This window comes from Buteo buteo, chromosome 23, assembly GCF_964188355.1.
Source record: "Buteo buteo chromosome 23, bButBut1.hap1.1, whole genome shotgun sequence".
Taxonomy (NCBI): Eukaryota; Metazoa; Chordata; class Aves; order Accipitriformes; family Accipitridae; genus Buteo; species Buteo buteo.
In genome coordinates this window covers 21,409,380-21,433,947 of record NC_134193.1, presented here as the reverse complement: position 1 = coordinate 21,433,947, position 24,568 = coordinate 21,409,380, and the positions used below count along the sequence as shown (strand labels likewise).

Sequence of the window (24,568 nt, the reverse complement as noted above, 5' to 3'; positions counted from 1 at the left end):
CAGAGGGCATTGAATCTTGATCCTTTCCTCAGTAAGAGTTCCTGCAACAGCATTCAAGCCGAGCACAGCCATACACCTGACTGGTAACGACAGCTAAAGAGAAGCCACGCGTGGCTGCAGTACTGTTGGCATGGTGCTGTACTGTCTTAACACAGAAGTACAAATACAAAGATCCCAGAAGTACCACTTAGCAACAGTTTTTAAGAAGAGAACTTACAGTGAAGTAACATGGAAGATGCACAGCAAATGAGCATTGCTTCAGATAGCTCCCCAGTTCCTCAATCAATGTAAATTTCTAAGGCTTCAAAACCATTCCACAGACAAGAACCTAACAATTCAGAACTTGAGCCCTGTCTTATCTGGCCCATCTAATTCAGCTGCAAAAGACTCAAAATCATCCACGTCCAAGTCCAAAACATCAAAGTCCTGACACTCCTGGTACAGCCCCACTGCCCGGCAGCTGTTACGGCTGGGTTTCTGTACCACACAGAGGGAAAAAGCCACTCACTGACATCCTGACTAAGGTCCACAAAATTGAGTCCCCACCGATCGCTTAGAAATCAGTTAATAAAGGTGGAATAGGTCAAATACACCTTTCAGTAAACTATACCATTAGTCCATTGCCTCAAAGGCCATTGCTCACCCAGCTTTTTGTTTGGTTCTCTTGTTTTGATGGGAGTTTCATGTACCAATGCATTTGAAAACAATGTTCTCAGACCTAGAAAATTTGGTAGGAAACCTGGAAGCCCTTCCATAAAAGAGAATTATGACTTCTTTGCTGTTGAAAGATGCTCTCTCAAAGAGAAGTTCTCCTTGGTGACACACATGGATCCCACAGCTGCCTAGAGGATTCATATCCAAATAAATATCATTCAATTTAGATGTCCTTCTATTGAATCTGTTAATTAAATGTCAGCTTTTTACCAGCTATCGGTTAGGTGGAATATCTAATATATTTTCTTGCCACACTTAAGTCAACATATTATCATTGAGTTATCATGGTAAAATTTATGATTTAATTCCAAAACAATTACCAATTAACTAATCACTCAAAACCTAAAAAAACTGTAACTGTCATCCTTAAGTGAGAGAAGGGAAAAATCCTCATGTGTCAGACATGAAGCCCTCTTGATCTGATGCTGATGGAAGTTGAAGGTCATATCTACCATGTGTGACCAAAAATGTAATTTTCCCCAGATCTGCAATAATATCCCAGCTTTGAGCTCTGACCTAAACATCATATGGTATTAATGCTCTTCATGAGGTATTAATTATCTTGATAAAGAGAGTATTCTGGTCTCATCAAGATTTTGGATCTGCTAGAATACTATTAATGTACAGGATAAACTCAATTAATAAAACTCATTAATTTCTAAAATGTTACTTATTCACATTCATTACCCACAGTCCTCGGATGGGTGATCTCTTAGGTCAGATAAAAACTTGTCATTTTAAGAATGTCTCAGGTACAGCATGGGTTCCTCAAAGTACACTTGAAGGAACCTCACTGGAGTAACAACAGAAGATGATAACTGAGTTACTGAAGCTGCTTCACTCAACGTGTTCGAAAGATTTTACGAGGAAAAGTTAAGGCTCCAGCTGGTAAATACCACCAAAACCAAGTGCAGAAGGGCAAACCAGCGCTGCCTGGGCCAGCCCCACAGACCCGTGACGGCAGCTCGGGCTGCCTGAAGGGCCGTGCGAGCAACGGCGAACATTTGCACAGCTGGACTAAATTTAGTGAAGTTAAATTTAGCTCCATTAAAATTCTCCCTTGCTCGGGCAAGGCCAGGATGAGGCGACACGGTTTCAGTTGTATTGGAGCAACTACGGTTTTAATATCTCCTGCTCCGCATCCCCCAGCTATGTCCTGCGACAGCCCAGACACGAGCTGTGCAACAGGACAAGACCTTGGTCTGCCAGGACAGTAAGAGAGCCCTTCAGTCCTAACTCCCCTGCCCGGCCCGAGTCACCAGGACCCCACAAATAGCAGAGCCAGGAATAGGCTCTGGGAGTCTGGACTCCGAGTCTCCTTTACTGGACTAAGATGCTCACTGTATATTAAGCACACGCAGCATATGCAGTGGCACTAGACAATTATGCTGACTGAGTAGTCTTATAAGGAGAAAGAAGATGATGTTGAGTAACTTTTTTAAAAAAAAATCAATGAAGAAAACAAGTAAATACCAACTGCCAAGTACTCAGCAAGTCAAAAAAAAGCAAGTTTCATAGAACTAAATAAGCAGAAAAAGCCAAATGCAGCATTTGAAAATGCCCTGCATTACTGCTGACTCTCCTTACCCCCGGCAGAAGCCAGCGGAGGGGGAGCAGAGCTGAGCAGTCAGCTTCAGCACGTCTCAATGCAGGTCAGTCAAGCTAAAGGAGAGAAACAATTGCACTGTACCTTCATAACAGTCAGCTGCCTCCAAACGAGCCACTTGGTTTTTTTCCACTGCAGATGGCTTTGGCACCTCTCGCTTTTGTCTCCGTTCGGGTGCGCTGCCAGTTCCCTCTCTGAACCTGCCCTCTTCAGCGCGACTCCATCCGCAGCCGTGCCGAATCCTGCCATCTTGTCCTCCGAGCCACGAGGCTGCTGCTGCAGCCCGGTGGAGGAGGACCTGTGGCACGCCATACCTCGCACGACTGAGAACTAACAGCCACCAGCCACCCGGTGATGGAAGCAGCTCCCTAGGCACCGTCCACTGCGCGACCACCCCACCACAAGGAGAAGGTCGTTAAGAACCGTGTAAGGCCGGCACTGCCCAACAACAGCAACGCTTCGCCTCTCAATTTGGGACAGCAAACTTGGCTGTTCCTGACAAATCTCCCTGGAGAACAGATCCACGATAGCCTCAAAGCGCAGGGACAAGGTACCTTTACCAACCCCCAGCACCTTTGCGATCCACTGTGCAGAAAACGTCTTGGTCCCCCTTGTCTCCGTGACTCTGGCAGTAACTTCTCACTTGACATTTCTTGGTCAGGGCTCCTTGTCCAGGACATCAGCTGAGCTTCTCACTCCTCAGTGTTCCCAGACACAGCAGTATGACGGCTCTTGGCCATCAGCTTCAGTCTTCCTTTCAGCCCCGTGCAGACTTCAGGCAGAGGTTTCCCAGTTCCAAGCCACAGGAACCAGCAGGGGTTTTACTGCTCTTTGCTGAGCTTCCACTAAAAGGCGGCAGCAGTCTTTGCCAAGTCTTGCCCGAACTTTCAGACGAAGCAACGCTGAAGGACTCGGGATCACAGGCCGTAGACAAGACCCTCAGGACATAATGATAACCGAAGGCAACGTTCAAGCACTGAGGAGCAGAAGACGCCCGTGCGGTTTTGTCCTTCAGCTTTCGCTACTGCCTGATGTGGAGAACCATGGGATAAAGCTGCGTGTGCCAATGCAGGCGGGGGTCCGGAGGGGCCGCCCAGCCCGTCCCAGCACACGCTGCTCCTCTGCCCGGGCATGGACCAGGCTCGTCCCTCCAGCCCAGTGCGGCCCCAAGGCAACGCTAACCCTTTGCTTCCATCAGCTGTACCGAAGCGCGTAGCGGATTGTGGTCACCGCGCGCTATCCGCCAGGGATCCTGGGAGATCTGCAAACTCATTTCAGTGCTGACCTCACTCTGAATTTGAAAGAGGCTCTCTGGAGATACAAGACCAACACATTAACACAATATGCCATTTAGCTCTCACCTCAGTCCTTCCCGCTGGAGCTTGCTGATGAGTAACCGTCAGTTACAAATCAATGTCCCTCCTGTTTTCTGGCATTCTTCCTTTCCTCTGCAGGATTTGCAGAACAGCAATTAACATGTTCCTTTTTTCTGTATGACTCTTCTTTATCCAACTCACTTAAAAATAAAATTTTCTTCCTCCTTACAAGTGCATGACTTGTGTAATTTCCCTCTCAGTCAACTTTCTACAAGCACTGTTCATATCCCTTCCTCTGCTCTTGTGTGCTGAACAGAATTGGTAAACAACTCTTATATTATGGATGTCACATCTATTTTCCATCTAGCTTCATTTTATCTTTCTTGAGTGGAATGTAATAGAGGCCATATAATTTACAAAACTGTTCTCCTCCTGACCTGCCGCACTTGCTCAATTCTACGGAGAATGAACAGCACTGGAAAATTTATACCTCAGCCCACTTCAGAGTTTATGTTTGGGGCCATTTTGTGTAAGACTGTTTTTGTGCTACCTGCTTATATTTTAAGAAATGGATCTTTTAACTTGTTTCTTTCAAAGTGTGCTAATTTCAGTAAAGAGAAAAAATCTTCATCTCTCCAGTCTGACTCCTCTTGGACACTGACAAGGCTGTTTTCACCTAGCACTGCCCGTCGAAGGAAAGCCTGCAGTCCCATCACCCCCTACAGTACAATCCAACCATGGATATACCGTTTATCCGCTCTTCTACGTCCAAGTACAAACAGGTTACCTCCTCTTCACAGAAACACGAGTATCGACTACCTTATTACCGTAAGAAAACCATTTCCCAGTTCTATATCCAGCCACTGCCATAAGCAATAATACTTTGCCATCCATGATGCAGGTGAAATGACTCCCAAGACATACTGCATTGAATTACCCAACTACAGACTGGTTTGTACGTGTCCTACTACCTCCTGCTAGTACAGACCTAACCACATGCCATAACAGATGTTAAAAAACCCTGAAATACTCACAGATTTTCTATTTACCCAAACAAGTGAAGCTTCAGTTTTCTAGACAAAGTCCTCAACACTCCCACTGACAGCAGTAGGCTATCTTTGTGACCACATATAACGTCTTTGTGAAGACTGAGTAGGGATTAGCACTTTCCGCTATCTGTATGAACATAAACTACAAATTTATGCTCTGCTAATACACGGCCTTAAGTAGTTCAGCACCTGTGCCAGCAGCAAGCTCTGCTGCGACAACAGTTACAAGTCAAAGAGCTCATTGCTTGATTTTGTGGGTATGATCCTCCTTGGAAAGATGGAAATAATTTTCTGCCTAGGAAATAGTCTCTGTGTAGCAATTCAGAGCAGAAATGTTTTATAACAGCGAAAGCCCAACACGCAAGCCCGCACCTGGCTCCCCAGTCAGCCCCAGCACATGGCATGAACGGCCCCCGGGACGGACAAAAAGGCTCCTTACCTCAAAGCAATAGTCTTGTCCCAGGATGCTACTGTGGACTGGCTTGATGACCACTTCTTCCTCCATACTGAGATCCAGAGCCTCAACAGCACTACTGGGACTGAGCAAAGACTCGTGGGAGCGTGATTCTTTCAGCCTCGGCATTAGATGGGATCTAGAGGAAAAACGTAACTGTATCAGTAGATGCTTTCCTTCCCAGAGAAATTATTTAGTCCATCTGTTAGCAACAACTGCAGAATAATCCTGGGAATTTTTTTCCATGAGATAACTGAGGGCCCAGAATAGCAGGGACTGCTACGTTGTCCCATTTATAATTTGGTGAACATTACAGGCTCTATTACAGGCTGTATGTTCAGTAAAAACGTTTTTTCCGAACTCCGATGCAGTCAGGACTACATTATCAGAGGTTTGTAGACTGCAGGTCTCTGCATGGCCAAGTATGTCTTTAAGTGGCCATCGCACCTGCTGTGTGAGACTTTCCAGGTCTGCTGCAGTACGAGTGGATCAGGGCTGGCCGGCCTCAGCACCAACTACTGTGCTCGTCAGTACCGCAGCTGGGTCCACAGCACCCGGTGCTGAGCTCCGGCAGCGCCAAGCACCGACTGCCGGCCCAGGACTGGGTTTGCATGTGTGTGGGAGATTCCATTAGCATCCTACTTCATTTCATGCTGCTTCGCAGCACCCAGTCCCGACTGACAGAAGGAAGTTACCTGCAAATGGGGAGGAATTCATGGCAGATCCTCCTAAAACCCCATCCACGTTCTCTCACTGCACGCAGAGCGTGCCTAGGGAGCGGCTGGCGCTGCCAGGTACCCTTCTCCCCATCCAAATGCACACATCTGTATCACGGATGCAGCCAGTGTCTGGGATCCGTACTCCGTAACCAATAACCCGAGGGCTCGTGTGCTCTCTCCAATTGTTACACACATCCCCGGGATGGGGACAGTGTGGAAAATAAGGCCATGATAGCCCTATCGATTGATCTAAATGCTCTGGAGTCCCACTGGCAGCATTTAGCAGCAGGGAGCCCACAGACAGCAAGCAGTACACCATTTTTGAGACAGCCAATACAATCAATGGTGCTGTAACTCTTAAAGCAAAACCAGAGAGCTCAAGGGGGAAAAAAAAAAAAAAAAAAGATAGCTAGCTAGGTAGTCCCAGGGAAAACACAACAAAACCATAAAGTGGCAAGGGAAAAAATAACTTGAGAGCAAGGGGAGCAGTTACCTTCTCTATAGCCTGCACCATTTAAAACATTCCTATGCCAGCCAGCTCACAAAAGCTCTGATCCTGGTAACTCTGACCTTTAAAACTTCTGGCAAGCACTTTAGGGTCTTCCAAAGAGACCACATGTCCCTCTGTCTACAAAGACAGTATGCTGCCTTCTTCAAAGGCACGGAAGGACAGAAATAAGGGGAGTTTGAGATATTCTCAGGACGGTCTTTTATGAGCGAAACAACAATGCTCCCAGTATACTCTCAGAGTGCTTTGTCTGCATATGTTGAGTTTTGTCGTTCTCTAGAAACTCTGGTAAAGCTGACCACCCGAAACACAGAGAAATGTCAACAGTGCACGCAAAATTCACAGCTTCCAGTGAATCACATGCCAAGCTGAATCTAGAAAACAGCCAAAGGAGATTCTAGGATAAACAGCAGCGGAAGATAAACAGGTGCTTCTCTAGATTTGTCATTAAGATTCATGCCATGGATGAACCCGCAGGTGATAACGGATCAGCCCACAGCTGGGTTCTCCAGCTGAGCATGCTAAATGGAGAGTCTGAAAGCTGCAGGCCACCCTTTCTCGCCAGCAGCACGGCGGGATAACAAGACTGGGGACACGCTGCCCAAGGGTTACGAGACAGCACCGTCCCCAGACACTTCTCTGCATCTACTGAGGCTGACAGCCAGGACCGGCTGTGGTGGTACCTGTTAAGGCATCTGCAGAAAAACAGACTACGCCACCACAATCTTTTCTTAAAGGACAACCACCAGCCCTCAAATGTTAAAAGCCCTGGCTTAGCACAGCCCTGTGCTGGATCAGAAGCCGTGGCTTTGAAGCAAAAGGCTCTCTATCCCATTAGCGATTCTCTAAACTGCCCACTCTCCCCACATCTCTATGGTGAATAAATTGATCTTTAGGAACTGAGCACAGTCATTTCCCAGTACTTTGTGGCAATTTTACACTATTTTCACAGAAAAGGGTCCATATCCTTTTCCTCTGAATGATACTGTAAATTAACTTTAATACAGGCAGACAGATCGAGTTACCTCTGGACGCTGAGTGCAGAACTAATATCCAGCAGCTCAAGAACTGACAATACAGACTGCTCACCAAGCCCCGATAAGCCCAGAATCAAGGCATTTATGGCAAATCTTACTTCCATATTTTACAGATGAAATTAGAAAAGGTACGTAACCAAGCTGAGACTTGCATTCTTGTGTGGACAAACACAAAAATTGATAATCTAAACCCACAACTCAGCAGCTACCCACTGTAACACACACATGTACATCATCGAGCTGGACTGCTTCATGCTGGCCTAAGAATTTTTGTTAAAATTAAAACAAAACAAGTCTATTTTTCATTTAAAACTACTGCAGCTGCAAGGCCATGGGTGGGAGTGCAGATGTGCAATACGAAGAATTACCAAGGGGGAGCTTCTCAGGACATATTATGTTCTCACCAGATTCAGCAAATGTGTATTTATATTCCTCCAAACTCTGCTGTACGCTCCTGGGAATCCTAAAATTAACATGACTTTTCTTAGGCAGGAGGTTATTTGCCAGGTTCTTGCCTCGGCAGGACCCACTCCCATGATGTCTTTTACTCCTGAACGGCTGACCAGATCCAACCCAGGTCAGCAACAGAAACATTTTTCGCCAGATGCTGCACTGTACGGAGGCAGCGCTGCGGGTCGCAAATCAGCCCTAAAAGGCTCAGCATCTGCCTGCGTATCAAGTGGGGAGATGTCATTAATTAGAGACTCTCGTCTGAAACCTCAGCGGAAGGGACGAGAGATCTTTCCGCCAGAGGCAGCCCTGGCAGAGCAGGACGAGTGCTGCCTGTGCAGAGCCTCCTCCCAGGGCAACTGCCCCCATCCCCTCCCCAGCACCCCAGAGCTGGTCCTGACGCTGCGGCACTTAACCCGCGGCAGCCTGGCACGGTCAGGGGGGGCCTGCAAATGCCCCGGAGTGCAAGAAGGGCTCTACACCGCCAGTCTTCAAAGGACACACGGTCCTTTCATTTTAATACCCTGTTCCAGAGGAGAGAGCGTTTCTCATGTCCTTTGGTAAGTAACATGACATTTGCAGCAGGAGTCCATTTACTGGAAGATGTTTGCAAGTCCCTGTCACAGCTCCCACAGACTTCCCTTTGTATTAACGGTAAGAAAAAGGTCCTGCTAAGGCCAAAAGCTGCTTCCCTGACGCAGAGGCTGAGGGTGTTCTTCTTACTGGAAGGACCACTCAGCGTTACCCCCGTTTGGGCGTCGCGTGCGTTTTACAGTGAAGCCTTCGGAGCGACAACGTCTCTGCCTTGTGCTGCATCAGGCCACAACAGACCCGGAGGGCTTCGTCCAAAGACAATTTACAGGGCGAGGGCTGGCAAGTGCTAAAAAAACCCCCAACAAATCCACTCGCTGATGAAGAAGCGCCGCGGTATTAAGCACACAATGCGACAGCTGGACTCAGCCTGAAATGGGGCACCGGTGCGGCCGTGCTGGTGTGCCCAGCTGCTGGGGAAGACTCGTCTCAGTTCCCTCCAGCTCTGCCCCGAGACTCACCACCCGCTGCCAGAATTTCCTCCCGAGAAGGCAGGCACGTTTCTACCAGGAGACCCCAACAACCTGATGTCCCCAAAGAGCGTAACGGTCCATCACTGCCCCTGGGGCAGAAGCAGCGACAGAAGCAGGAGATGGATGGAGACTCCTCAGCTCTGCCTGCTTCCACCCAGCGCGGGCAGCGAGCAGCATCCACGGCGACAGAGGTAGCAGAGTCCCTGTAAACTCGTGCTCTTCCTTAGCCATCCAACATCCTAACAGGCAAACTCACCTGGAACGTCATTTGCTTACTGTATACATACGCTTCCAAGACGACAGAGGCACTTTGTTCAAATTCATCTCTCTACCATCGCTTCTCAAAATGCTGCCTGTGGGGCCATCCAATCTCCTGCTGTAATAACTCGCTGTATATTTCAGGTCCCGTCCCGGCTTACATGAGCTGATCAAAACCAGTTCCTACACCTTTGTTTTAATATGGTGGGAACCGCCAGCTGCCCAGAGACATCTCACAGCAGGAAACCCTCTTTCCAAACAGCACATTCAGTTCTTTCTGCCATAGGCCTTATCTTAATCCCTTTCTACTCGCCTAAAGTTCAGTTGAAATGAAGGGGGTGAAAAATCTCATAAAAGACCACATTAGTTCTAAAGAGAAATAACATTACTGCTACTGGCACTGACCTGGAGAGTCCTACAGAGAGGCAGCCAGTCTCTGGTTATTAAAGAAAGAGGTTTACTGCCCAAGAGCAATCACAGAGGATTGTTGTTCTAAATAATAAAAGTCATAAAACATTACCATGCGCAGGGATGCCATCCCCCTCTGCCTGCTTCCTTCATAGGCAGCCAGAATTAGGGACGTCAAGTATTACCAGGCTGTGACAGCACACCTCGTCTAACCAGGACCTTGTGGACTGCAGCGAAGACTTTGTGGACAAAGGGAAACAAGCATGGAGGGACAATCCATTCCCTCCTCATCAAACTTCAGGGCTGGATTTTGAGCAAAGGAGGCAGCAACCATCCGTGGGCAGCAGCGGCACCACGCAGGCAGCACCTCCGCAGAATGACTGGAGGGACTGCCCAGGAGTCCAGGCTCGATGCTCTTTCAAGAACAAAGATACTCTGCCAAGGGTGCAAGGAAAGAAAAAATGTAAGGCCTGTCTACACAGAATTATTCTGGAATAGGCCTTGTGTGTTTAAACTCATACACTCTTTTTCCAGAACTGCCTTCTTGTGAAGACAAGCCCTCAAAGGGGCAACCCCATCGGTTTTCATTTCAGAAACTCACCTGCCTGAAACCACCCGGCTGCTGCTTCTGTGGTTTTATGATGAAAATTTTCCTGATATTTTTGAGAGACAGAAACAAACAGGGAACCTGGCTGGGTAGCTGCAGAGGGATGGAGCAGACACAAAATGTAACACTGAAGCACAGGGAAAAAAATAAAGAGCCTTTCTTAAATCTCCTGCTGTTCCACTCAGAGAACACAAGCAGATAGGGGAATTTTGAAAGAAGTCCAGGCACTAAGCTGAAGATGTCCCATTAATACCAGCTGTAGAGTCAGCCTTTGCAATGTGAATGCCTCCCCACTGTCAGAGAGATCTGATCTCCTAAATTACAGGTTTGACTCTGTGACACGTCTCCTGGTCAGGAAACATTCCCTGCATACAGCTTTTCAAGGGCTGGCAGTTTTTTTTCTCTGACCAGCTGGGCAGAGGGTCTTTAGGGCAGTCCTTACCCTCTTACCAGCACACGTCAGCTGCAGGAGGTCCTACATGCACAAATGCAGCGGAACAGACCGTGAGATTCACGTGCAGCATAGACAGAATTTAAATCTGTCTCCAGCCTGGGGATTAGGTTTTGTTATGACTGAGAACAAAGTGGACAACTCCACCAAATTGATTTGCAACATCAGATGGGAGAAGGATTTTAGCAGTCGCGGAGGGGAGTAAATCACACGCCATCCTCTGCCAGCTTCACCAGGGGCAGCAAAATCGGGCGCTGGGCAGCTCTGCTGTACGCAGGCTGTCCCACCTGAGGCTCGGAGCCTCGCTGCTGCTGGTTACAGACTGGGACTACGCTCTCCGCAGAGCCCAAACTGGTCCGATGGCTGCGTTTCTTCCCGCAGTAGATGCAAACTGGGGTCTCCTACACAGCAGCTCTCCCCCAAGCCCTCTCCTTGCCTCATTAGCAGTGCCTGTGTGACCCCCCCGCCTGGTGCTGACTTCCCGCTAACCTCCTGACCACTGCTGGGAGTTCTCATCCGTTCCTCCCCAATGCCTCATCCTGCTTCAATTTAACACATAAATATGAGAGTGATGTTATGGGAATAACCAAGAACAACAGCACAAGAGAACTTGCACGCTTCCAGAAGATGAGAGAATGATTTTTTTCCTGTAGGACAGGACGCGTGGATGAAGTCCCAGCATGCAGCATATCCTTCACGTTCTGCTAACCTGAACTTTCTCCCGCTGCTTTCTGAACAGCCCCAGCAGTGCCGCAGCGGGCTGAAGCGGAGGTGGATGCTCTGCAGCCTTTGGGGCTCTCTGTGCGGCAGGTGCTGGGAAAAACCCCTCAGCACGCTCACGATGGGAAGCTGGTGTCACATGTTACCCGCACTAACGCAACACCTTCGCCGAGCAACACAAAGGACATGTAATTAAACTTATTAATGCCTGCCCTTGTTTTTAGACTGTTCTCAGTTTTAACTGGCAGCAGAATTAATTACATTCAAAAGGACTCTGTGAGCTCATACCAGATTCCAAATGTTGTTTTTGCCAGAACAAACCTGAATTTTAACACATGACATTCACCTGAGCATGGGTGTTTGTTCGTTTAACAACGTGCCACTGCAAAGTTTGTCAGTGACAACCTGAAAGTCCAGCACAGTATAACCAGCAAGGACGCCGACTGCATTTGTAACGTGCAAGATGAGAGAAACTGCAAAAGCAAGCAAAATGTGTCAAGAGCAAGAAGCAAAAGGTGATCAGAAATACACGAGTTTCAATAATCAAAAATGTTGTTAGGAAGCTAAGGAAGTAACTTCTCCCTCTTTCTCAAGAGCAGAATGGCACCACCATCTCACTTTCAACAGAAATTGACACTTTATAGAAAAAAAATTACCTCTTCTCATCACATCAGCCTAAACCGGCATAAATAAATAGCGCCCTATCTGTGGACATCTGATGCAAACGGCAGCCACGGATCCACCCCTCCGACTTGGAGTTCCAACCCCAGCGCAGCCCTGAGAACTAGTCATTCCCCCCCACCAGAGGAGGGATTGTAGAGCCCCCCAAAACCACCTGGGGAACCTCCAAGGAGGCACAGGCAAACCCAGGAGGTAGGGCTGCTGCCAGGGCTGACCCAGAGCCCCCCCCGCTCCCCGCCACCACCCACCACAGAGACACGGGGAGCTCCCCACCTGCGTCTGGGACTCACAAGCTTCCAGGGTGGGAGGGGAGGGTGGGGATAAAGGGTTTGATTTTTATCATTGAAATTTTGCTTCACCTAAGCCCGGAGGCAGAACCCGGACAAGAAAGAAAAAGCAAGGCAGGATCCCTCCTCCTGGATTAACCACAAGAAAAGCCAACTCGCAAGCCCCATCTCCCGCACCCCGGCTCCTGAGCCCGGCCCCGGGCGCCTGCCTCGGTCAGCGACGACGTTTTAACGCCGAAAACAAATCCTTCACGCCCAGGATCGCGGCCGGAACGCTGCTAAAAATAAACGACCCTATAACCGAGGACCGGGCTGAAACCGAGCGGCAGGCTGCCATCACCCCGCGCCGGGGCGGGGGGGGCCGACAGCCGCAGTGGGTTCCTTTGCGCGACCCCCGGCCCCCCCCATCCCCATCCCCACGCTCATCCCGCAACCGGCCGTGGCTGCGACGAGCGGCCCCGCCGAGGCACAGGGCCCCTCGGCCGCCGTGCGGGTCCGGCCCCAGATGGCGGCGGCGGCAGGCGCGGAGTTTTGCTTTGGACGCGCAGGAACCCCACGGGCCCACGCACACGTACACACACACACGTACACACACACACACGTACACACACACACACTCGCCCCGCCACTCACCCGCAGGGTCCGGCTCCCGCCGCCCCGCTCCGGCTCGCCCATGCCGCGCTCCCGCCGGCACCGGACCGGGCCGCGCCCCCTCGGTCCCCGGCCCCGCCGCCGCCGCCGCCGCCCCGGGCCGGCCCCGCCGCCGCCGCCGCCCCGCCCCGCTCGGGCAACCGCGCCGCTGCCGCTACCGTGGGCCGCCGGATTGGCTGCGCTTGTAGCTGGGCAGAGCGCCCCGGGCCCGCCGCCCCCGCTCGCCGGCCCGCAGCCCCGGAGGAGCCGCACGAAGCCCCGGCTCGGCTCCGGGGACGGGAGGATGATGGCTTCTTCCCCGAAGGCCGGCGGGGACCCGCCTTTGCCCTCCCGCCGCTGCCGCCCACCAGCGTTCCCTGCTGCCCGGCGGGGCCGCCGCCGCCGCCGCCCCCCCCCCAGCACCGGCAGCCCTCGCCGATAGCCCGCGGTCGCGGAGCCGCTCACCCCTCGGCAAAGCCCGCCTGTCCCGCCTCCGTCCGCCGCTTTCATTTTGTTGTGATAAACCGCGGGGAAATCCACTTCTCCGGCAGCCTTTATTTTTTGCAAAAAAAAAAAAAAACCAAACCACCAAAAAATAAAAACCGCACTAGGGCATTTCTCCCCCGACCGCTTCCCTCCTGCTCGGCTCGGAGGCTGCCCTGCGGGTCGACGGTACCGGGGAGGGGAGAAGGGAGGCAGCCGCCTGCCCGCCGCCAGGCCGCCCGCTCGGGTGTCCTTGCCCTGGGATGCACACGCACATTCCTTTCCCATTTCGGAAAGCCGAGTCACTGACCTTTGCAACAGCGCAATCCACAGTAAGGAGTAGCGTCTGCAGCAGCAGCCGGCCGCACCTGCGTGAGCCATGATCCGCACCCCGACAACCCCTCACGCACGGAGCGATCCCGCATGAGAACCCAAAAACCAGCCGGCACCCGGCGAGGCTCAGGTGAGTGCCGTGCTCACGGCCTGGCTCCCCGGCGCAGCTCGGGGTTGTTTAAGTGCAGGCTCACCGAACGCGGTGCCCGGAGCAGCGGGTGAGCGCGGGAGGAGGACGCGAGACGGTGGAGAACGGAGGGGAAGGCTACCCAGCATGGTCCAACTGTCCTGATTGCCACCATCCTCACCCAGCCCACGCCGACACGTTCCCAGAGCCAGACTGCTGCTGTCATCGCGGCGTATTCAAATGCCTCCATTACTCATCAAGAACAAAGTAGGACTATCTAGTAAATGAAAAACCACCACATGGCACTGTCCCCTGCCTGTTATTTATGGCTGCTTCCTTTTCCACTTTTCAAAGGCTACCGTCCATGTCTGCAGCAAATCATAAATCCTCCGGCTCTTGCAAGGCTGCTCCGGATCAGGGGAGAAAGCAGGCACCTGCGCTGCAAATGCTGGTCAGCATAGGAGGGGAAAGCAAGAACAAAGGTAAATATCCCTGACTGAGAAGAACGCTCAGGGTTTCCCCACACCAGAGGGGAAGGAAGCAGGTCTCAGACTGGGAGACGGGCAGGTGCTGCCCGAGGCAGTGGGCACGAGTCTCGCCTCCTCCAGGGACTTGCAAACCGGATTCCCAGACGGACCGTCCCTCCAGCCAGCACCGCCGTGCGCGGTGCTGACACACGAATCAAAATGCGTAGGTTCCCTGCCCAGCTCCAACACTAACTCCCTGCACATCCTCTTTTACGTGCCTCTCCTCCTCAGCCGGAGAGGTAGGTGGGCATGACCCTCTCTCACCTCCAAAGGATCCAGAAAATGTGAAGGACTGGCAGCATTTTTGCTGGACTTGAATAATAAGGAGCACTGTCTGTCACCTAAGACCAGTGGGGTCCTTTTCTTCCTTCCAGGGTAAACTGGTCCCCACCATACCCGGAGGACAACGGCGTCAGCTCACCAGCCATGCTGGCAGCAGAACACCCCAGTCAGAGCATTTCCCACCTTGCCTCCTTAGTGGAGCACATGCAGACCCTTTCCCCTCGCAGTCTGCAAGCAGTGCTCTGGATTTAGCACATTTTGCCTCATTTTTGCCTCCCCCCCCATTTCCCCTGCCAGCGGTTTGAAGTTTTCTCACCCTTTGCTGGCAGATGCCATGCAGAGAGACAAGCTCGCTGTCCTCGATCTGCTTTTCAGGGCTTCTATAAAGTAGGGCACCAGCGTCAACCCAGCGTCAGGTTTTTGATACATTGCTGGAGTAGCCAAAAATAATAACAGGCAGCTTCAGTCAACCTTTTCGTTCTCAAATCTGCAGCAGCAGCAGCAGCACAGGGGTCCTTTGTGTGGCAGAGCAAAGATACGGTGCGCGCCAGGCTGAAATCCCCGTCAGCAATCCACGGCCATTCCCGCCTGCGAGCCGGGCTCACCAGCAGCTCCCGAGGAGCGCACTGGGGTCCTCAACGGGGAGCCTTTGCCTTCTGGTGTCCCCTTTCCCACAGCCATCGGTGTTTTGCTCTCCGTATTTCCTTCAGCGCCTTATCTCCCTGGCTGCGGCGAAACACTAAGGTCAAGTTACAGTTTTACCAACCCTTTTATCTTTCTGGCGAGGCACGAAAACGCAGAACCTGAACTTTGGAACAAGCCCTCGCGCTTGCAGTGGGTGGAAAGCGGAGCAGACCGAAGGTAGCGGGGGAAGAGAGAATCCAGGTCCCCTCTGCAGCCGAGCACTGGAATATTTTCTGTTGCACGTTCAGACACATTATTAGGACAATCTGGAAGGAAGTACCAAACCAAACAAGCATGTGCTTTTGGCCTGCGTTCCAGCAGGAAGCCAGAAACGCTGGGAACTGTGGCAGCTCCAGCTGACGTAAGGACCCAGCACAGCTCCGCTGCTGCTACCAGATGACAAAGAAGAAGACCAACAAGACCCAGCGAAAGAGGTCTGGTTGCTGGGAACTGCCCAGTTGAATTTCCCCTGTCCCACACCTGAAATTCTAGACAGTCGGTCTGTGCAGGACTGGCACACGAGCCAGGCGTCAGGAGATGAACGAACTTGGAGCCCCCAGGTGTTCTGTGGTACCGTCCTGCTGCACATTCATTCTTCACACTCTCACCTCCGCAAGTGACAAACGTGTTTCCCAAAAGTAACGTCCTGCCATGCCCTTGCCCCAGCAGGCTGCCCCATCGACCACGCTGTACTTGGGTTGGTGTCTAAAACGTTTGAACTTCTTGGGGCTACAGGTCTGCAATGTACGGGTCATTCATTCCCCCTCCCTCCCCATGGCCTCTGGACTGAATATCCTTGTGTAGCTCAGGAGATACAGAAGCTAAAACTTTGCAGACCAGGCCCTCAAGGACTGCTCTTTCCCCCTCCCCAGGGAGTGCCAGGCAGTGAAGAAACCGCACTCCGTTGACTCAATGTTTAAATACCGCTGCACTGAGCATTACTACCACCGAGGAGAAGTCTGTACGTCAAAGTCTCAGCTAATTTTATTCCAAGCCAGGGGTTTTCCCGGCTTCCTTAAAGCAAGCTTGTTCCTCATTCCTCATCTAAACAAGGTGGTGTTTCCCTGCAGACTGTCGTTCTCCCGACAGGCGGCTCTGTTCGGAGGGCGATACGCAGGTGTACAACGCGGTCAGAGCTGTTATTATCATTGCCAATGCCGGCATCCTCCCCGGGGCACTGTACGTGACCTCTACCCCTTCTTCACATTTGCACCTCCTGTTCCTTATGGAATCCCAGCACCCACCCACCCGATTCACTGTTTAAGAAATAGTGTTTGTGAAAGGAAAGCCGCTGTGCTTTGTCAGAGGGCAGGTAAAATAGTACCTTCAGTGGGTTATTAGAGTAAGTTTTCCATTCACAGTTAGGCTCAGTGATTACTATTTGTATTATCTGTAGTCACTTTTTATTGACTGTGAAGCCAGCGCTTCATGACCATGTTGCCTATCACTGGGAAAAAACGATTTCCCCAACAACCTTGAAGGGTTAGAAGTCGAAGGGACTGTGATTACCCAGATTTACTCCAAATTTACAGTTAAAATCAAAATGCCTGTCAATGTCCTAAAAAGCACTTATTTTGCAAAGTTCGAACAATCCCTTATTTCAGCGTAATTAACATTAAAAGACATGTAATCGCACAACGGGCTGGCTGTTACTGCGTTGCTGCTCAAGCACTGGGGTGGGCACAGTCATTAATGTGGAGCTCTGCCGAAGAACTCTTCAACGGATGTACCACAACCTATGGCAGCGTCAAGCAACGTACGCATTTCACTGCAGATACCATTAAATGGACTCTCAGGACTCCCAGTGTTCCTCCATCAAACTTCATATTCACACAGTAGCCACCGCGCGCTCAAGAACTACAGCTCAACAGCCCGTAACCTTGACTGCGGTTGTGTTTGTTTATTTTGTCCTTCAGTTCAATTTCAGCAAAAAGGTAATCTGAGGTTGAAGGGCACAAAAATTACCCAGGCCTTGCAGAATACAGGAACAATGGCCAGATTAAACTAAGAGATTATTAAAAGATTTCTTCACCTGCTTTATTAAAATGTACTCGATGTTCACAAAAGCCAAGCTGCAGCAACGTAGCAGAATACACATCTAGCACTTCTGAAAAATCAGGCACCGTATCAAATAGTATTTACACTGAAAGAATTTTTAACCTCTGACTAATGCTGCCTTTTACGCCATATTTCATAGCGGCTAGACAGTGGATCTGGACCAACCAATTTCTCTTTCTGCTTGTAATTAGCTTCACTTTTCTGCTGTCCTGAGCAAGCATTAGACTTTCCTCTAGGAATGTAATCCCCATCAACAGGAAGCCTGTCTTTACTGAGATGCCACTCATCTTTTCTAGAGGTTTTATTTAAAATGTAACATTGTTATTAGCAGCAGATTTTTATAAACCTTTTTGTGAGGTCCCATTCCTGCAAACATTCAGTACCATTTTGTGCTATTAGTCTCGCTTCAGAGACACTACTTAACATTCAATGGCAATTTGAGCCAAGAAGCATTTGCAGGAGTCAAGTTTTGAATTTCAAATCTAAACTACACAGGGGTACCAATGGCATATGACTTTGAGCCTGACAAACACAAATATATGTTTTAGCATCTAAAGTACAGTTTGTTTTGATTTGTCCTTCTGTCTAACGATATTGGCATACATAATAGCTTCAGTTTAATAGGTAATAGCTGACTTCAGAGACTGAATGATGTTCTTAAACAAAATGATGTTCTTAAAAACCAACATCCATTCAATGAAAAGTTTATAATCAGAATGAAGTTAGGAAAATGTTCCTTTGCTGCTGCTGAACTCTTCCTTAAAAAAAAACAAAAAACAAAACACCAAGAAAAGCTCAAAGCATTTTAAAGTTTGTTTTGATTGTGTGTATTTTATTCAGAGATGGCACCAGGATATAAAGCTAATTTCTTCCAATTGCTATCTGCCTTCTAGCCAGATAGATTTTAGTGTCTTTTAGGGATATAAAGCACATCCTTCTCGTGGGAACCTTCTTTTCAGATGGAATGAGAGATTCACACTGATGAAGTCGGTGATTTTTCTATGGCTTTCAGAGCTGTAACTGTAGGCAATCCATCCCAGGGAGCGCACACACTATCCCCCGATCTCCTCTGCCTCCGGCATGTTTTAGGAGACAGAAGCCCTTGGAAGACACAGCATATTTTTGCAGTGTTGTACTCGGCACCTGAGCGTATGCTGACAAGGTAAAGGGAAATTAGAACGCACTAAGGAACGCTGAAGGCAGACCCAGTGCCTGAGCGGGTGCGCGCTCCCAGCCCATTAGCACTGTCCCTGGGCTTATCTGGCAGGCACAGATGCTGGAGTAGCTACGAGCCCCCTTCTGACAGCCCGGGGCTTTCCCTTCTGGGGTGCTCTCCGCAGCCAGCTACCAACAGAAATCGGTAATACTGACACAGGAACCACAATACCTCCACAAGCAGCCACATCCGTACTGAAAACATCCCCAAATCCCCAAGTAGTAAGACGTATCTGCCTGCAGAATCCACGCAGTGATGCCTGACAGAATGGGACTTCAGGAAAAGCCGTCGGCACTGGAAAGCTTGCAAATCCTGACTGCAGTCCCCATCTATCCCCCCCAACATACAGGTAGGAAAAGGAAAGATATTTTTAAAGATCACCTCACTGTTTTTTAGTGGTCTCTCCATATCTCTTTTCTGACTCACAGGGATAATCCATTTCCAGGGACGACCCGTTTGTTTTTCCCTGAGCAGTGTGCGGTACGGCTCTGAGCCCAGGTCAGCCCCAGCAACCCTGCTGGGACCCTCGATCCTCTCTGGCCAGGCTGGCTCTTACTGTTCCAGACTCCCTGATCAGGAATTAAACTTTGCAGTACCGGGGTGCACTGCATCAGTTCTCCAGCTCATTTTCTAAAGTGCAAGTATCATTACTGCATACTTCATGCAATGCCAGGGGCAGCTACTTCCAGAGCTGATGTAAAAATTGTTATTAAAACTTACAAACTGTGAAAAACTCTTTAAAAGTCCAAATCCTGGCACTGCCCTAAATTAAATTACAGCCACAGCCTGCCAGAGGTACATGGATAAGCACAGAGCCAAGCTTGCATGCAGTCCTTATCCACAACCCACACCTGCTGCTCCCTTCTGAAAGTTTAACTAATGAACACAGTGTACAGCCCAGAGGATTTAAGATATGGAAAAGGTCAGAGGGAAGACTCAGGAGTGAAGAACAGATTGAACGGGGTTCATAAATGACAGCCCCATTTTAAATCTAAAATTAATTTTTTCAATAAATTAGGGCAAGTGAGCTTTCCTCCAACTCAGACAATGCAGCTCTCCCTGGATATAGACTGCTGGCGGGAGGAGGAGGGTGCATGCACTCAGGAATCAAAGCTAATACCCTAAAAAATTAATCTCTGAAAATTACTTCAATGGAATAGAAATGATTTCATATAAATCTCTGTATAGCAAGAGCTGATAAAGTATCACAGTGATACCTAGAGGAAGTACAGCCTGAAAAAAAAGGCTTTGTCTTTTTTACACAGGGTTGGTGCGGTCACTCTGCCTTTTTGTGCCTCAGTTTCCCAGCTGCAGACACAGGCTGTTACATGAGTGAATCTGTGAAAGTTGCTGGGGTCTGTTAAGAGCTAGTTACGGTTACACAGGACTGAGGATAGGATGTCGCTTCCCAAAGATGAAACCGCAGGCTCTTCTACTTTAAATGAGAGTCATGGTTTGTGATTTCAAAATGTAGTCAGGATGGCACTCTCCAGGGAAGGGAGGGACAGGCTATTATCAAAGCCACGGTAAGTGTATTGGACTCTGAATGTGTTTATGAATACGAATGTGTTCATACAGAGCCTTTTGGTACCTGCAGGACAAAGCTGGCCATGGTGGCAACAAGCTTTGCAAATCTAAGTCAGACCTCAGAAGTACAAAGTCTCTCAGCCTGGCTGAATGACATATTAATTAAAAGAAGACGATCAGCAGCATGTCAGCTTTGCTGCTGACCGTTCACTCGGGGAGCTGCGGACCTACGGCCTCCCCTTCGCTCCGTCTGAACCCCGTCAGCGATGCTGCTGAGCTTCCAGGGGCTTATGTTGCTCCTGCCTCGCTCAAGGGCAGTCCTTGTACTTGTCCTCAGCCCTCACCTTGCACGGATCCTGCGGAGGGGACTGAGGAGCGAGGCTGCCAGCCTGGAGGGGAAGGGGCTGCAGAGCCATTGCTGTCAACGCGGTACGGTCCTGGGCTGTGTTCTCCGATACACGTCGGCTCCAATTGACCCGCTGCCCTGGAGAGCAGACAGGGGAGCAGGGACCCATCTTCCCCTCAAGGGATGAAAGTTCAACTCTAAATTTGGTCTCAGCTCTCTTTAAAGAGTTGTCTGAGGTAGCGGAAGATAACAAGTTTAAAACCCCCTAACTCCCATTACTCACATATGAGCTTCAAACAGAGAGGTCAACCAACATTTGTTTTCCTAACATTTGATTACTTATTTCTCTGAGAGAGATTAAATTAGACCCAGTAAATCATTCTGACACTTTTTACCATCTTCCGGATGGGACACGAAGAGATTCCTAACGAGCTCTGTGAGCAGCCCTGTCTGATACACGAAAATCTCCATCCTTGTCTACTTCACAAGGGAACCAGAGGGGAACTTGACCAAAAGCTTCCTACTGCAGGAAGTGAATGAAAGCAGGAACAGGGACTGGTCTGAGCCCTGATTCAGTAGTTGTACAGGAGAAACAATTTCCTTTTGTAACCAAGTTATTTTAAATCAATCTAGTTAGACAGATGCAAAGCACTGACACAGATGCACCGAAACTGGTTTGATCCTTGCCTGAACAGGATTAACTTGCCTTAGTTATTAACCAAATTAAACTCCAGCTCATCTTCATTGCAAAAATGCCTGTATTTTATGCTGATAGTTGTGTTGCGCAGAATCTTTACAGAGACAGAATCTGGGAGGCTTTTCCCTTGCAGTAGGTATTTGGGGTGACCACACAGCTCCCCACAACCTGGCTTAGCCTCAGTTAATTCCTTTGAGGCAGAAGTGTGCCTGCCTCATCTGCAATTTTACCACATTCTTAATGTGTAAACCTACCGGCCATTAGCCTGTACTGATCACAAGAAGAGTTAAAACCATTTAGACACACTACACTAAGAGCCTGAGTTGATGTAACTAGATTGAGTTAAGGTAAACGTAGTTGCATGGACACATCTTATTCTGCAGATCTAGCCTGGGTTCCACTCCTTACACACAGTCCTGACTCTTGCCTTTTCTGCTCACTGTCACTGGCTTTGCTTTGTGTTTCCCCAGCTCTGAAGGGTTAAATCTGCATAGCAGAAAATAAAAATTCTTATCTTACTTGCTTCTGAGAAAATTCAAAATGTTTTGATCTGGAAAGTTAGGGATTAGATTTTGTTCTTGCATTTAATTTCTTAAAACATTGATTTCCACAAATATTCTTCTTCCTCTGCTGGAATACAAACTGTCCCTCAAGAGGGAAGAGCCAGCAACCCTCTCTGCCCCGCTCCCTATCCTCTGAACTGCCACTATGCCAGTGCCACTAAACCACTTTTTCTTACCCTGACAGATGCTAAGCTTAGGTCAAATCCCTGGCAATACATGGGGCCAGCGTATGTTCTCATTAACAAAATTGCAATCTGCTCCTGAGCTGATGAGACTGCCCTGGATTTACACCATGACAGCTAAAACCAGGCTCTGTTTTGGAGGGGTGTGTGTCCATGGGCACACATGGCTGATGGCTCTGTGATGGGCTCTGTGACTTCTCTGATGAGAAGTTAAGATGAGGCAAAGAGAAGAGGCAGAGTATGATGGGCCGTACCCCAACCAGGGTAACATCTCTGGCACGCTGGGCACGTTTAATCAGCTCCGGGCTGCGAAGGTGCCCGACTCCCATCGGCTGGCTGTTAGCGGAGCGATTTACTCTGGCAACGCAAGCTGTAAATCAGTAAATCAGAACCTACTCCACTTGGGGAGGCGGCTGACAGGCCTGTAGGTTTAAGTGACTGTAAAGATAATCCTACTTCACTGAGCACGGCCACGCTGGCCCAGGGAGCTGAGCTGCCCATGGCCGAGGCCACCGCCGTCAGACAGGGCACGCACGCAACAGATCCCGGAAAGCTTCTCTGGAGCGGACAACTAGGGACTGAACAATGCTCGGGCAGGGTTAACCCAGAATGGCCCGAAGCATGAGGCTGAACTCCGGGGTCCAGCTCTGCAAATTCCCTCCCAACATCCACTGCCCTCACTCTGCCCTGTTCCCAGCCCCCTGCCACCTCCTCTCCTCATTCCCTACGCCTCTTTTCCCGCCCAAGACTCAACCAGATGGGAACACAGGTAGAAGGCTTAAAAGAAAAACAAGCAACTAGGAACCCAGCACTGCCCTAGAAGAAGGTGGGTCCTGCAGCATCGCCAGCGTGGGGAAGGGCAGAGAGGCGGACAGGCAGCAGGCTCCCAGCGGGTACCAGAGCCTGCCCTCAACTCCCAGATGCTGTGGCCAGCACCGGAGCAAGGAAGCCAGAGAGGAGAATAGCGGGTGGTACGCCTGGGTGGGCATCGAGTGGGCAATGCCCCGGGGAACCCCCCAGCCCGGTGCCAGCCGATGAGCGTGACTCACCTCCCTCCGGGCAGGAGCCAGCTGGCCGGCTGTGCCGCCTCTTCTCCCTGCCAGCCTCGCAAGCGAGAGGCTGGATGTCTTTATATAGCCTTTCAGTGGATCAAAACCGAAAGCAGCAGGTTAGTTCCCAAATGAACAACGGCACTGTAAACACCGTGAAGCAAAGTCCAGCCCAGCTCAACCAGCCCCAACTGCTTTCCACTTGCCATCAAAAACAAGAGCTGTAAAGCCACTGCAGTCACCAGTCCTGCACAAGCAGCACTAAAACCTAAAATGGCTTCATAAAACAGCTGGAGCCATTTAAAAAGTATATGCTGCGTGGCCCTAGATTGCACTGTCCCTCCTTCCCAGGGCAGGACAGACCCCCAGCCATCTCCAGCCGTCTCTGTTACAGGGCTGGAGGCAGAGCAGGATTCATCCGGGGGACACGCAGGGACCGCCGAACGCTGGTGATTCAGCTGAAGCTCCCAAACCAGCTCAGGCGAAAAGGGAACTCTTTTCAGCAAGAGCTGTGCCACGTCCCCAGCCAGGAGCCCAGCCAGGAGCCCAGCCACCGCTGCCCGGACCGGTGCCCCCTGCCCAGGCTGCCGGCCGGGGTGGCAGAAGCCACATGGGGCTGCAAGGGGGAATGCCCTTGGGGGACCTCGTACAGTGACACCTCTCCAGTGCTCCTTAAAAGCAGCAGCTGGCCATCTCGGTCCATACTGGCTTCAAATTGTGAGGCAAAAAACTCCTTTTCCTCTTATCAGTCCCCTAGTATTAGTCCACTCTGCCTGCGCTGTACTTGTAACTCCCTGACTTCATCCTCCAGACCAGTACAATTGCTGCGAGCTTCCAAACCCCAGACACATACACACACACTCGGGAATGGTCTCGCTGGAGGTGATCACGTGGAGTGTGATTCACTCCAGGCCCTGGCTGGAAGGCTGTGCACATGCCTGCGGTGTCAGGGCTGTCTTTCCATTAGGAAATCACCAGCTTGTCAACAGGAATTACACAAAGGGACCCTGGCTGTTGATGAGTAACTGAGCACATTCTGTGACTAAGTCACTCCATAACCTCCAGTCATATCTCATTTACAGAGCACGAGCACGACAATTCAAATTGCTGGGCGCATTCAGCATCAAAGGAGTGGGACAGGGATGGTACTGATACAATGCAGACTTCCGAAAAATTAAAACAATTGCCAAGTGAGAAAAACATTCCACGATTTCTTCACTTCTTCTTTGGACACTTGGGAAAAGCACAACTGATGAGGATCTGGGTGGCTGATTATGGGACGTAATGCAAGGATAATACAAGCCAATCTTCCCCTGATGCAGAGGGATGGGTTAAATGCTCTGTGCTCTCCAACCTACAGGCTTCTGCAAAAACCAGCTGCACCAGCAGCTGTCGTGCAGCATATAGACAACTTCGGAAAAGCTGCCAAGCACCTTCTCTCTGAAGTGCCCACAACGCACACATCCATGTTTACAAATGATGGGATAACAACTTAGATTTTTTCTTTAAGGGTTTTTCTAGTTTAGTTTTGTTTT

The 24,568-nt window shown here is 50.0% G+C and overlaps 1 protein-coding gene across 12 annotated transcripts in view; it reads right to left on the bottom strand.

The window, feature by feature from the left end:
- The window catches only part of DAB2IP (DAB2 interacting protein), a 165,863-nt gene that overhangs the window by 41,873 nt on the left and 99,422 nt on the right, over window positions 1-24,568 (bottom strand). For 8 of the 12 annotated variants that reach the window (XM_075056067.1, XM_075056066.1, XM_075056065.1 and 5 more), the window contains one exon: window positions 5,125-5,278. In XM_075056067.1, coding sequence (XP_074912168.1) covers window positions 5,125-5,278 — 154 coding nt within the window. Of the gene's footprint in view, window positions 1-5,124; window positions 5,279-12,962; window positions 13,078-13,424; window positions 13,549-15,027; window positions 17,236-23,033; window positions 23,149-24,568 lie in introns of those variants that run through there. The other 4 variants (XM_075056077.1, XM_075056072.1, XM_075056074.1 and 1 more) reach the window with 4 other exon arrangements.